A 14,633-nucleotide genomic window follows, 5' to 3' on the forward strand; every position below is an offset into this window, starting at 1 on the left:
TTCTGTTCTTAAGAACGGTTGCTTACCCATTGTTTAAACATTCTTACAGTATTTGATGTTCCTTGAACTATAAACCAGGACGATGGATAACCTTGCACATGGGGTGGTCCACTATGGTGTGGTATCAGAAGATGGAGTTTAATTGATAGACAGTATAACCTAATTGATGGCAGATGAGAGACATCGAAGGATGTGTCAACAGCCTGAACGGCCTGGTAGTGCCTGCGAGAAGAATTTGATCAGGACTCATTGTTGTCAGACTCTTGTTTTGAGGAAGTCTGGATGGAAATCTTGGAAAACTGTAATGGAGACAGAAATTGGACTTAAATGGGGCCCAGCATCCAACATCTGGGGCTACAGCCAGAGTGGACTAGTCAACCACTGAAGACTACGGAGGAAGAGACCTCGACGGAGTGACTGACTGGAGAGTCCACCCCCATGCAAGGATCTCTGCAGACTTGGTGATTTACATAGCAAGGGGGAACAGTACCATTTTAGGGAGCTGCCGTGAACAGATGAATTTGGGGTTATAGCAATGTGTGGCTGCAAGAGCATGTCAGGGGCTAGGAATCCTGCTGCGACTAACTCACCTCCTGACTCCCCAAAGCCTGTCCACTATCTACAAAGGCACAAGTCAGGAGTGTGATAGAATAGCAGCTCCAACACCACAAGCAGCTCAACACCATCCAGGACAAAGCTTGATTGGCACCCCATCCACAAACAAAACATTCACTCCCTGCACCACCGACACACAATGGCAGCAGTGTGCATCATCTACAAGTTGCACTGCAGCAACTCACTAAGATTCCTTCGACAGCACCTTCCAAACCTGCAACCTCTACCACCTAGAGGAACAAGGGCAGTAGATGCATGGCAACACCACCATCTGCAATTTCCCCTCCAAGTCACACACCATCCTGACTTGGAACTATATTGCCGTTCCTTCAGTTACTGGGCCAAAATCCTGGAACTCCCTTCTTACCAGCACTGTTGGTGTACCTACACCCCAAGGACTGCAGCAGTTCACGAATGCAGCTCACCACCACCTACTCAAGAGCAATTAGGGATGGGCAACAAATGCTGGCCTAGCCAGTGACGCCCACATCCTATGAACGAATATAGAAAAAAAAAATGCAGGCAAAAATTTAGGGAGGATAAAAAGGGCAGTGAAATTAAAGGAGAGGGAGCATAATGAGTTCAGATGGAGATTGAAATCACCGAGGATGAGGAAGTCACTCAGTGCAGAGACTGGGGGAGGAAAGCAGTGAAGATATCTGAAATTTTTTTTTATTGTACTTGGGAGGGTGGTAGGAGAACAATTTTGAAAGATGGGTGGAAGGGGTGGACCAAGTTGAGATGCTCAAAAGGAGGAGAAAGTGTCAGAGGAGTAGGGGGTAAGGGCAAAGGTACGATCTGGTGATAAGTGTCACACCGCCAGCAAGACAGTCTTGCAGGGCACGATGTAGCCAGGTGGGGAGGTTTCATTAAGTGGCAAGGTGTCAACACCCTTCTGCCAGGTTTCCATTAAGATCATGTTCAAAGGCACATCTGACAACCTTCTGTGAGGGAGGATGATGTCGTCCATGGACAGAGGAGGCACTTGAGAAATTTTCTGAATTTCCTACCCCTTCTGCAGCGACCCCTGAAAAAATTCAAATCACTTACAGTTGTACTTTCAAACTCTCAACTGCCTAGTCTAGCATGTTTGCCGCTATACCTCTGCAGCTGTAATTTGCTCAACCACTCCATCACCTCCTAATCTTGACTCCCTCGTCTCCAGCAAAACTATAAGTTTATGGGGTTTTTCCCCCTCCCTCTCCCCACCCCACTAAGGCAGTTCAGAGTTACATACCGGCTCAATACAGTCCTTGGATAGCTCTGGGGAGGGAAATGCAGCAAATGTCATCACTGCAACGTACAGATAGGTTAATCCCACGAGCAAATAGGCAATGGAGAGATCCCGAACCTGAAGAGGAAAATGAAAAGGTAATAAAAATAAGTCTGTATGGAGATATATGCCAAGTAAGGAAATCCACTTTTCTCTAAGCCAATGTAGCTTAATTAAAACACTATTTGTAAATACAAATCAGGGAATGGGTTTTTTTTCCTTTGTTCTAACTTCATAGAACTTGCCTGATCATCTCTCCAAATCCTCTGAATGCATCTTAGAAGAAAATACTTTGAGAACATTAGCATTATGTTTGGATTTCTACAAATTTCTCCGTAGGACTGAAACACCAGTTTCAAGTAGGCTGACTTGGCATCTCCATAGTACTGTTCAGTGACACTCCCCAAAAGGTACTTTATGCTGCTGCAAGCGGCATACTCGGATTTAGTTTGAGAACATATGTAGCCCATAGTCCATTCCAATAAAGACTGGGACAGGTCCAATATCCAAAATCCAGTGGTTTGAAAACTGGAATTGTCCAAAAACCTGGAACATTTTTTGAAAATATTCAGATGCAACAACAGTTTAGTGTCAATTGATCATAATTACTTGAATTAAACTGGAAAAGACTGAACACAGCTTTTTGTTTTCTCCTCAAAGAGTAATATCAAGTCGATGCTTCTCAAGTTTAATTTTCTCTGTCAATTTCTACCCAATTTGTTTTAAAATTTTAAAATGTTGGCAGCAACTAGCGGATCCTTCCCCCTCCATCCCCGCGCTCCCTGTCCCAGGGGCAGGCTCCATGAGTCCAAAATCTGAGAAAATCCAAAATCTAGCACGGTCTCAGTCGGTGCCGGTTTTTGAATATTGGACCTATAATAGATTAAACTCTGTATAACCAAAACAAAATTCCCTACTTCTTGTAACTGAACTGAAACAAAATGCATTCAACTAATATTTTAGCAGACTTTTGTCTGGTGCTAGGAAGATGGCTAGACAAGAATGCAGAGCCACCTTAAGATGGCACAGTAAATTTATGGTGCAATCTATGTATGGATTACGTAAACATAACAAGATAAACATGACCCCTGTTGTCTCAGCCAGAAAGCGAAGGGAAGGTTTTTACTTTATAGTAGAAAGCACCACTTCAGCACCTCCCTTTGAAGCTCGTTTAAGCAGCAGCAGAAAAATAAATTCTTTCCTAGCACACCCTAACTTTTGATTTATCACCTCACTGGGTGAGGAAATGCTTCATAATATGAGTGTACCTAAAGCAGATTTTAAAAGAGTCTATCCTGAAGGTGTTCTCTTCAGAGTGTTTCAGCCAGATTGATCCCAAAAACGCTTTTGCTTAGCAGGACAAGAACACAAGTAGATTTTTTTTCTCAACATTGATATGTTAGACTTCCAGCCTTTGCAAAAAGTACTGACTGGTACAAGAGAATGAGCGGCTGCGCCACTTTAATCTGACCTGCTACTTCTCCCTATACTGCCTTACTATCATCACAGTCAATTGTGTTGAGATTTAAATGGTAATTTTATTTCTGCTTTCATGATATAATGTTAGACAGCAGGTGGCAAGTAATTTCACTAAAAGTTTTCCAAAGGAAACTTCTCAAATACAATAGTTGGAATGGACCCATTTTGATAAGAGCAGGACAAATGTTTACATTCTTAGTTTTATAAAGTGGACATTTGGCATAGCTTTGTTGCTCTATTCCAATTTTTCATATTGCAACACAATGATTGTCCCTCCTTAAACTAGGAAGTGTGTCTGAATATTGTTCAAACATGGTCGGTATCCAGAAGCCATGTAGTTTCCCCACAGGTGAGTCGAAGGAATGCTTTTTTAAAAAAAAAGACAGCATGCACAATAATTATTTGAGCTACTGATTTAGTGATTGTAATAGTTGCACTTTTTGATAGAATTGTGGGCGAGTTATTGGTATTTTGGGGGACAAATTCTGTAATCATGCCCAGATTTGAATCAGCAACATTGTTGATTATATGTTAGGTTAACCCATGTAGTTTTTTTTTTGAAGTACAAGGTAAAAATAAACCTAAGATGCAGAGACATCGGTACAGAAAATGTTCCAGGTAGCAATACGGGAGAGCGGCAGTGCAGGATGATCCGGAGTCACAGCATCAGGAGGGACTGATGGGATTTGGCAGGAGCCAGAGGGCTTGGAAATATTGGGAAAAGGGCTTCAGGGTATGGCATACTGGAGTGCGGCAGTACTGAGCAAGGGGGAGGGAGAAACCCGGCGTTTAGGAGAATTACAGAATTGTTACAGCGCAGGAGGCTGCTATTCAGACCATCGTGTCTGCATCGGCTCTCCGTAAGAGCAATTCCCTCAGTTCCATTCCCCTGCCTTCTCCCTGTAACCCTGCACATTCTTCCTTTTCATGTAACAGTCTAATTCCCTTTTGAATGCTTCAATTGAACCTGCCTCCACCACACCCTCTGGTACTGCATTCCAGACCCTAACCACTCACTGTAGGAAAAAGGTTTTCCTCATGTCGCTTTGGCTTCTTTTAACAATGACTTTAACTCTGTGCCTGCTCATCCTCGATCCTTTCATGATTGGCAACTGTTTCTCCCTATCCACTCTGTCCAGACCCCTAATGATTTTGAATATCTCTACCAAATCTCCTCTCAGCCTTCTCTTCTCCAAGGAAAACTGTCCCAACTTCTCCAATCTATCTTCATAACTTAAATTCCTCATCCGTGGAACCACTTTCATGAAATGAGAACTGGAACACAGTACCATGGGAGGAAGGATTGGTAGAGAGACAAAGAGGCGAAGGAGTGATATGAAGTATATGGAGATTTACTAGAAGGATGGAGACTTGAAGAAAAATGGAAAGAAAAAAAAATTTAGGAAAAAAGAAACAAGCACAAAGAAATTAAGATTACAGCATAACAAAATCTTTAGGTATGAGTGACAGCACATGAATGTGCAATTCTATATATTTCACATATACACAAACAAAATAGTTATCTAGAGAAGTGTGATCTAAACAGGAGCTTTGGTTCTAATAGATGGTAAATGCCTGCCACCCGACGTTAACCCTGCAACATTACACCATTAGAAATACACTAAGATTTCTCAGCCCTGCAGTGGCAAAAGCAACCAGTACAGAATATAAAATGAGGCTACCCTTTAAATAACTGGGCCAGTTTATTTCTAAAGTTCTACAGAACCCAATCACCTGAAAATTTAAACTCCAAAAGCAGAGTTCATAGTAAAATGATTCCAGTACACTTTTAGATTTTGTTTTATTCGGCACTTCTATTAATTAACATTTGTTAGGATTTGGCAGAGAGGAATCTTTAACGGCCTGTCATTATTAGGAGCCCAATACAACTTGCCTTGTGGAAGAACCACACATAGGGCCTTTCAAAAAGCTGCTGAGATGTAGCTCTAAGGGAATTGAGCCAGAGGCTCTTCTCAAGGAAAGAATGAAAAATTGAAGCAATAGGTCATCCTTTCACTCGTCAGGGGATGGGTAAAAACTTAAAAGTATGGGTCTTACCATTTATTTTTGGTCAGGGATGGCACATAATGGGATGATACAGACTACAACTTGGGTAACTATTATACCATGGACGATATGCAGATCAGCTAATGAGCCTCTTCCTGTGGTTATAACTTACATTATTTTCTTGGTGTTTGTTGTTCTTCAACAGGGTGATGACACAGTTGTGAATGAAGAAAGCAAGTGCAAGAACTCCAGTCAGATGTGGGAAAGATAACCTGAACTCTGGAAAAGAACAAAATTTCACAGATCAGCATCCAATAAGTTTTCTGAGCTCATTTAATTTACTGTGAACACACATGCTCTTGTGTTTTATGCATAAATTACTTCAGGGGCACATTTTAGAAACAAAGAATTTGAGGTGTTGCTGGATCAGGAGCCAATGTCGGCCAGCAAGCACAGGGATGATGGGGGAATGGGACTTGGAGAGTTAGAAAATGGACAGCAAAGTTTTGGATGAGCTGAAGTTTACGGAGGGTGGAGAATGGGGGGGGGGGGGGGTCAACCATGAGAGCACCGGAATAGTCAGACTAGAGGTACCAAAAACATGGGTTCAGTAGGAGATGGGCTGAGACAAAGACAAGGACAAGGACAGACAATATTATGATGGAAGTAGAAGTCTTGGTGATCAAGAGGACATGGGGTCAGAAGAACAGTTCAGGGTCAAATTGGATGCAGAGGTTGAAAACTGGTTCAGTCTCAGTGGCCATCGACAGGGATGGAATTGGTGGCTAGGGAAAGGTATTTATGGCAGGACCCAAGACAGCAGGCGGAACTTTACACCAGCCAGGTAAGGCAGATGGAGGCGGGAGGCTCTGGGAGGCCTTCCTGACCCGCTCCCATCTCCGCCCCACTTTACTTAGGGCGGAAAACAGGCCGCCCGCCCCAGGCCAATCAAGGCCCTTAAGTTGCCAATTAACGGCCACTTAAGGGCCGTCGCCCACCTCCACAGGGATTTTACCTGTGGCAGGTGGGCGTCCTGCAGCCGGGAAAGGCCAAGTGAAAGCTGGTGGCCTCTCAGCACCCCAGGGGTGGGCCCTGCTTCCCCACTACCCACAGGACTCAAGGCGCCCGCCCACCTCCACCCGACTCGCTGGGGCCCGACCGATTACCCCTGGCGATGCAAACCAAACTTACTTGCACTCCTGGCTCCATGTCTTCGAGTGGGCTGCAGTCCCAGCAGTGGCCACTGCTCCCGGTGGCTCTGCTGGGACTAAGAGCTGCCGGTCGACGATTGGCCGGTTGCTCAGTGAGGTGGAACTTCCTCCCTTAAGCAGATGGAAGTCCCGCCTCAGAACAATTAAAGCCTGGGGACCCGTAAAATGAGAGACGGATCATCAGGCTAGGCAGAAGCGGGTTCGCCACCTATTTTTATGTCGGTCACCAGCTCCCAACTACCTGACATAAAATCCAGCCCAATAGTGCCAATTACCCCAATATTTTAACCGGAGAAAATTTCTGTTCACCCAATGCTGATGGACAAGCAATGTAACAAATCAGAACATTGCACACAAATTGCCCTTATCTCACTTCCAGTCCTGCAAAACTCAGCCACACCTCTGTCGCTTCTAGATACTAATTCATTGATTTATCTCCACACATGATCAGGTGGCTGCCTAAGAGCGAAGACCAAAGTACGGAAAGTCCTCATCAGGGAACTCCTCTTTGCTGACGATGCTGCATTAACATCTCACACAGAAGAGTGTCTGCAGTGTCTCATCGACAGGTTTGCGGCTGCCTGCAACGAATTTGGCCTAACCATCAGCCTCAAGAAAACGAACATCATGGGACAGGACTTCCGAAATGCACCATCCATCAATAATGGCGACCACGCTCTGGAAGTGGTTCAAGAGTTCACCTCCCTTGGCTCAAATATCACCAGTAACCTGTCTCTCGATGCAGAAATCAACAAGTGCATGGGAAAGGCTTCCACTGCTATGTCCAGACTGGCCAAGACAGTGTGGGAAAATGGCGCACTGACACGGAACACAGAAGTCCGAGTGTATCAAGCCTGTGTCCTCAATACCTTGCTCTACAGCAGCGAGGTCTGGACAACGTATGTCAGCCAAGAGCGACGTCTCAATTCATTCCATCTTCGCTGCCTCCGGAGAATCCTTGGCATCAGGTGGCAGGAACGCATCTCCAACACAGTAGTCCTCGAGGCGGCCAACATCCCCAGCTTATACACACTACTGAGTCAGCGGCGTTTGAGTTGGCTTGGCCATGTGAGCTGCATGGAAGATGGCAAGATCCCCAAGGACACATTGTACAGCGAGCTCGCCACTGGTATCAGACCCACCGGCCGTCCATGTCTCCGCTTTAAAGACGTCTGCAAATGCGGCATGAAGTCCTGTAACACTGGGAGTCAGTTGCCAGCATTCGCCAGAGCTGGCAGGCAACCATAAAGGTGGGGCTAAAGTGTGGCGAGTCGAAGAGACTTAGCAGTTGGCAGGAAAAAAGACAAAAGCGGAGAGCCAACTGTGTAGCAGCCCCGACATCCAATTTTTTCTGCAGCACCTGTGGAAGAGTCTGTCACTCTAGTATTGGCCTTTATAGCCACTCCAGGCGCTGCTCCACAAACCACTGACCACCTCCAGGCGCTTACCCATTGTCTCTCGAGACAAGGAGGCCAAAGAAGAACTCCTTGTAGACCTGTCATCCTCATCCTCCTAAACTACAAATTGTTCAAAGCTCAATTGTGTATTCTCCCTTGTCCTCTGATATTCAATGGCTCTCACATCTGTGTATTGAAATTAAAATGGTCCCACTCATCTTCAAACTACCATCAGCATGCCATCCCATCTTTGCAAGGTCCTCCAGTACCTTTTGGTCCTTTGATAATGGCCTTTTTATTCAACACCCTAGCCCCCATCATTGATGGCAGTATCTTCAGCCATCTCAGCTAAAGTCTCTGCAATTCCCTCTTATACCCCTCTGCTTCTGCTCTTTCCACCTTTTTGGCAAAGCTTTCTCACCCATCAGATTTGGCACCCGTTCCTTATTTTCCACTCCTAGAAAGGCAATTAAAAGGTACTTTATAAAGTTAAAGGTGCTATATAAAGCAAGTTTGGTGATGTTAGGAATGGGCTTTGGTTAATAGTGGCTTGCAGTCAAGTTTTAATAGTTTTAGTTGTATTCAATTGCCAGTTGAAAAGGGACTGGGGATGTCAGTCAGCAAAAATGTGTGTCCTACTTAGTCAGCCAGCTACTTACCAAGGACTCACAAACAAATTAACATACAGGAAAATAATCAATGTATTTTTTCCAAAAAGAATTCCGAAAGAAAAGTTTAAAAGGAAAAATACATGAGATACAGGCACGTTAGGTAAACTGGCCAACATTTAAAAAAATGGTTATTGCTGCAAAGAAATCTTTCCACTTTGTTAAAAAAGCCCAGAAGTGCAAGCCAAATTCTGAGGGAACAAAATTCAGATCTGTAATGGCTGTTTTTTTGGGGGCTACAAATGCCCCTAGGAGGTCCAAAATGGAATACATGGGGCATGTACACACATCTAGTGCAAATCACACAGACTGTTATATGGTGAGGGCACTGAGGTGTGTGAAGTGATCGTCCAAGTGCTTGAGGACTTATTCCTGACTTCAAGACTTCTGTATAAGCCAGTTGCTCCCAAACATGGGTGCAGTAGTAAGCATTCCCCTTGGAATACAGAAAGATAGAATGAGCAGAGGCAAACCAGAGACTGGTAAGCTGCTGGAGAAAGAGGGAAGAGCTCTCCGCAGGTCCTATCCAGTGTGTTCAAGGAAACATTTTCCTACCTTAACCCAAGTGAGGAAATGTGCAAAACATCTGTCCTTCAGCAGGAATGTCCGGATTGAAAACCTGCCACCTGCTGCGGCCACATCTGCAACCTCAGAGCAGGGCAAGGATCACATTGCCAGTGGTTGTGAAGATAACCATGGCTATGAACCTTTGCACGTCAAGCTCCATCTCAGTTTGCTGTCCACTGCTGTGTAAGGGAGGTCAATATTAAAACAGAGCCAACTACATTTCATTCTCTCTTGCCAGAGAGCACGTAACTTCACTTCGCAAGGATTGCGGTCTTCCCTACAGTGCAGATGCCATTGACTGCATGCATATCACTTTGTGGGCGCTGCATGCGAATTCTGAGATGTATCGGAACTGGAAGGGATTCCACTCCCTCAACATCCAGCTGCTGAGGCGCCAAATGCAGCATATCATGCAGGTCAATACCTGGTATCCTGGCAGCAGTCATGATGCCTTCATTCTGTGACAGTCCACTATGCCAGCTGCATTTGAGCCACCATGACAAACTTGAGGGTGGAAACTGGACAAGGTATATGTGTGTGTGACATGGCTTATGTTTCCAGTACTCCACCCAAGCATGTGGGCAGTATGCATACAATAAAAGACATGCTGCCACATGAAATGACAAACAGGAGACCATTAGCATGCTGAAACAATGGATGCCAAGATTTGTGGGGGGGGGGGGGGGGGGGGGGGTTTAAATCGTTCATGGGATGTGGGCATCACTGGCCAGGCCAGCATTTATTGCACATCCCCAATTGCCCTTGAGAAGGTGGTGGTGAGCTGCCTTCTTGAACTGCTGCAGTCCTTGGGGTGTAGGTACATCCACAGTGCTGTTAGGAAGGGAATTCCAGGGTTTTGACACAGCGACAGTAAAGGAACGGCTATATAGTTCCAAGTCAGGATGGTATGTGGCTTGGAGAGGAACTTGCAGGTGGTGGTTTTCTCAGGCGTGTGCTGCCCTTATTCTTCTAGGTGATAGAGGTAGTGGTGATCTACTGCATAGTTTTGCCATCAAAAGGGCCACATCCTGAGAAGGAAGGGGAAGGCAACCAACACAGCCCCTTTTCTAGCCAGCCAACTGAACAACTCATCCAAGTGCGATATTAGTAAATGCAACCCCAATTCCACATTCACCTACAGCTCCACGCCTTGCCTTCCTTGTCTCCGACCATCACAGTGCCTGTTTGACCACAACACAAAAATAAAAGCCAACACAATAAACATTCCAAACCAAAATTATAAATTAAACGTCATACTGCGTACAAACGTGAATGAATAGCCCTTGTGAATTCCCCTAGGAGCATGAAGACAGGCACTATGAAGTGCTACAGTGGCTGCAGCATGGCTGGTGGAAGGCTCCTGAGTTTTAGTGGGGGAGACTGCAAATGGCCTTGGAGGATGACTGGGAAACTCTGGGCCTAGAAGGCCTGGCCTCTGACAGCACCACATGGATGGCATCAGTCTGGGCTGGCTGGCTGATAGGAATAGTACTAGTGGAGGGCCAGTGGTGGGAGGCGAAATGCTGTAATCCTGAGAGAAGATAACTGATCCATCTTCCATGCTGCTGTCATTCCCCCAGGACAGCACCTCTGCAATCCCAGTAATCTGTTGGACAAATTACCAGACTGTGAGACACTCTACAAGCCCCCTTAAACACTGCAACACCCAGACATCAGCAGCAAGGTTGGGTCCACAAGTGTGTGTTAATGGAGTTATCCACCATTTCCTTGCTGGAAAGAATGGGCTCCAAGCTCTGCGCAAAGCCCTGCACAAAGTTGGTGCTGAGATTCTCCATGCTCCTTGATCTTGGTAAACCTACCAGAAAGTCTGCATGCAATGTACCAAGCATTTCATTGTGCATACCCATCAGTCTTCTTCTGAAGGCCGCCTCATCAAGGTGCTCACCTGAGTCCACTGCAGCAGAACTCACATGCGACATCTCCCTCCACTGAGCTAGCACTTGTGCAATGTGTCCCCTGCTCCAGCTCCAGGCCACCCGTGCCTGGTGTCTCACCATGTGCAGACCCCACCTCTAAGCTAGCCTCTAAATTATATGCAGTATCAGTATTTGAGCTGGTGGCTGCAAGTGTGAAACTAAGGACAAAGTTTCTTCTTTAACACTGCCTGGCCAGGTTCTTGGTTATCTGCAAGGAGGTTGTGTGGGGAGTGGGGGCAGGGGAAGCAAGAGGTGCCTACTTATACCAACTGCAGCTTTTAAATCAGAAAAGATTGCGAAATGAGGGGCGAAGAGGATGAGGTATGAGCCTACTATCATCTTCAATGGGCTCAGCAACAACCGCTCCAACGATGGCAAGCACAGTTTCCTCCATAGGGTTACAGACATGGCGATGCACCTATCTCTCACCAGTTAGCTGCTGCTGCCGCCTCCAGTTGTGCGTCACCTTGCATACAAGAGAGGGGAAGTGCATCACTGAATGTTGCGCAATCTGTTTGCCTGATGAGGCTATCATGACTGAATAGCTGGCAATGCATGCAATGCTGTAAGATGTGGGTGTGAGGCTTGTTGCAGCACTAAGTGTGTGAGGGTGAGGTGGAGTTATGAATGGTAGGTATGAGTCACAGTGGACAGAGATTGGTGGTAGGTGAGTGATGGGGATGTGGTGAATTCAGTTGGTAGGATATGGCATTTGAAGATGCATTCACTGACCTTAACCACTCATGCAAGATCATTGAACTTTTTTGTGGCAATGCCTCCAGGTCCTCAGGTCTTGACTCCTGACACTGACCGCCACAGCTTTCTGGTTCCCTGCCTTGGGGTCATCTGTTGGAAGGGCCTCTGGGCCCCCTGTAAATACAGCATTCTCTCCTCTACCAATGCCTCAAGTGCAGCGTCCAAGAAACTTGCAGCATGCCCTCTCCTACATTGTGCTATTAGTCAGTATTTTTCCACTTGAGTGACTAGTCCAAGGACTTCCATCACCTGCTCCAGCCACAATGCTCCTCCCCTTTAAGAGGTCTCTGCTGGCTTTAAGTTGTACAGACTACCTTTAACTCAGAGTCAGAGAGATACAGCACTGAAACAGGCCCTTCGGCCCACCGAGTCTGTGCCGCCCAACAACCACCCATTTATACTAACCCTGCAGTAATCCCATATTCTCTACCACATCCCCACCATTCTTCTACCACCTACCTACACTAGGGGCAATTTACAATGGCCAATTTACTTAGCAACCTGCAAGTCTTTGGCTGTGGGAGGAAACCGGAACACCTGGCAGAAACCCACGCGGTCACAGGGAGATCTTGTAATCTCCGCACAGGCAGTACCCAGAACTAAATCCGGGTCACTGGAGCTGTGAGGCTGCGGTGCTAACCACTGCGCCACCCTTTGCCTCATACTGAAGCATGCAGCCACTCAACAGCACAGTTAGTGCTGAATGAATGCTACATTCATGGTAATGAGCCACAGTGAATGTGTGTGGGCTAATCATGCATCAGAGTCCCATACCTATTTTCAGGGGTGGGGTGGTGTCCTATACAGCCCTTTGAATGTCAGGATGCACAAGTTCTACTGATTTATTGTTTTTTACTTCGAGGGCCTCCTTGCATATTGCACTGAAAGGAAGGGGTAAAACCATTTAACTCATCTCATTCACATAAGCAGGACAGCGTGAACCTTTGAAACAAATTCATATTCCTCAACCATCCGTGGAATCAGCAGTTAGTCCATTTTTGAGTGAAATGAATCTTCATTGACTGTGCCAGTTGATAGTCTGAGAAAGTGGGCAAATAACTACTTGACAATTTACATGTAGAGTATTTCAACTCCGTCATATCTCCAGTTTAGGCAAAGAATTCACTGCTTGAAACTAATTATTGGAAGCTTAGTTTCTGAACAGAGGTTTTAGCACCCTACATACCATGTCTACAAATTCCTGGTCACAGCAAGAGCTGTAATGGATTCCAGGAAGGGTTAAGGGTGAAACTTGTTTGTTTCACAACAACTTATTTCAACTTTAAAGCTCAAAGTGTAAGTGAGTGCAGAAGTTCAATTTTTGAAGCGCAGAATAAGGGTGAAGTACCTCTATGCTGACAAATAACATACCTTCAAACATACTACTGCATTAGGTGAACTTTCCCCATCCTTCTATCAATCATGCTTAAAAAGTCTCAAGCAAAGCATTTGCAGGTGTTTTGTCCTGAGGAGCTATGCCTAATAAAACCTGGGACACTATCACCAAAACGAATTTCACTTAGGACCCTTAGGCTGGCACATTTCCTGTCATCAAACTAAGCCCACAGATAAAAAAGGTGAATGATCCATTAAAACGCCATTCTCCTCTTCCATCTCTCCCACTGCCCAATTACAAAATTCATTTAATTGGGTTTGAAACGTCATGTATGTGAAAATATTTCAGGTTTTTTTGCATATAGTGGTAGAATTAGATTAGGCAACCTTTTCATTACACAAATTATAACAAATATAGAGCAGAAGTCCTCATTTTCCATTTCTTAATAAACTAACATGCCTTTTCAAGTGTAATGACTCTTGTGTGAACAAAAACAGTCTGCACACAGAAAAGACTCAAATATAATAAGCTAGACGAATGACCAATTAATCTGCTTTTGGCAATATTCGATTCAGGGGAGATTGTTGGTCACGTCAGACGAACGCCCTACTCCTCTTTGAATAGTGCTACAATATCTTTTAGATCCAGCTAATCAGGAAGACAAAGCCTCAGGCTCATCTGAAACCAGTAATGCATTCCAAGTAAACACACAGAAAATGCTAGAGATACTCACTAGAACACTTCTGACGAAAGGTCTGACCTGAAACGTTAACTCTGCTTCTCTCTCCACAGATGCTGCCAGACGTGCTGAGTATTTCCAGCATTTTCTGTTTTATTTCAGATTTGCAGCATCTGCAGTACTTCTCTTGTAACACACACGAAGTACTGTATGGCAGCATCAGCCTATATTTCATCCTCAAACCCTGGAGTGAGGCTTGAATTCACAATGACCTTCTGACTAAGAGGAGAATGGTAATAACTGAGCCAGGTTGACCACAGAAATCCTTTACAAACTAAGCTCAGTGGGTATCAAGTGCAAGAGATGGATTAGTAACTGGTGAAGGAAGGAGAAGTTTGTCAAAAGGGAAGCCAATAATGGACAGTACAGAGTGGGGGATAAGAGAAACAAGTATATTGAGTTGAATAACCCAGTCAAGCTCTCAACTGGGATCCCCGGCCCCCTAGTGATCTGCAAGATAGCTTTAAGGAATCCATCAAAAATATTATACTTGCCCTCCACCCAGCAGCTCCTCCTCTCACTGACTGGCAGTGATGTCCTGTGTGCCCTTACTTATGAGAGAAGGGTGAAAGAAAGCAAGAAAGAAAGAAATCCGAAATGCCTTTCACCAAAGCCATATATGACGTGGTCCCACCTAGAACGTGATCT

The 14,633-nt window shown here is 45.2% G+C and overlaps 1 protein-coding gene across 7 annotated transcripts in view; it reads right to left on the reverse strand.

Moving 5' to 3' along the window:
* Positions 1-14,633, reverse strand: part of slc38a9 (solute carrier family 38 member 9) — a 90,484-nt gene that overhangs the window by 21,053 nt on the left and 54,798 nt on the right. For all 7 annotated transcript variants that reach the window (XM_068033183.1, XM_068033175.1, XM_068033193.1 and 4 more), the window contains 2 exons: positions 5,547-5,653; positions 1,853-1,966 (listed from right to left, as the gene is read on the reverse strand). In XM_068033183.1, the coding sequence (XP_067889284.1) occupies positions 1,853-1,966; positions 5,547-5,653 (221 nt within the window). The remainder of the gene's footprint in view (positions 1-1,852; positions 1,967-5,546; positions 5,654-14,633) is intronic.

Source organism: Heterodontus francisci, chromosome 1 (assembly GCF_036365525.1).
Source record: "Heterodontus francisci isolate sHetFra1 chromosome 1, sHetFra1.hap1, whole genome shotgun sequence".
NCBI lineage: Eukaryota > Metazoa > Chordata > Chondrichthyes > Heterodontiformes > Heterodontidae > Heterodontus > Heterodontus francisci.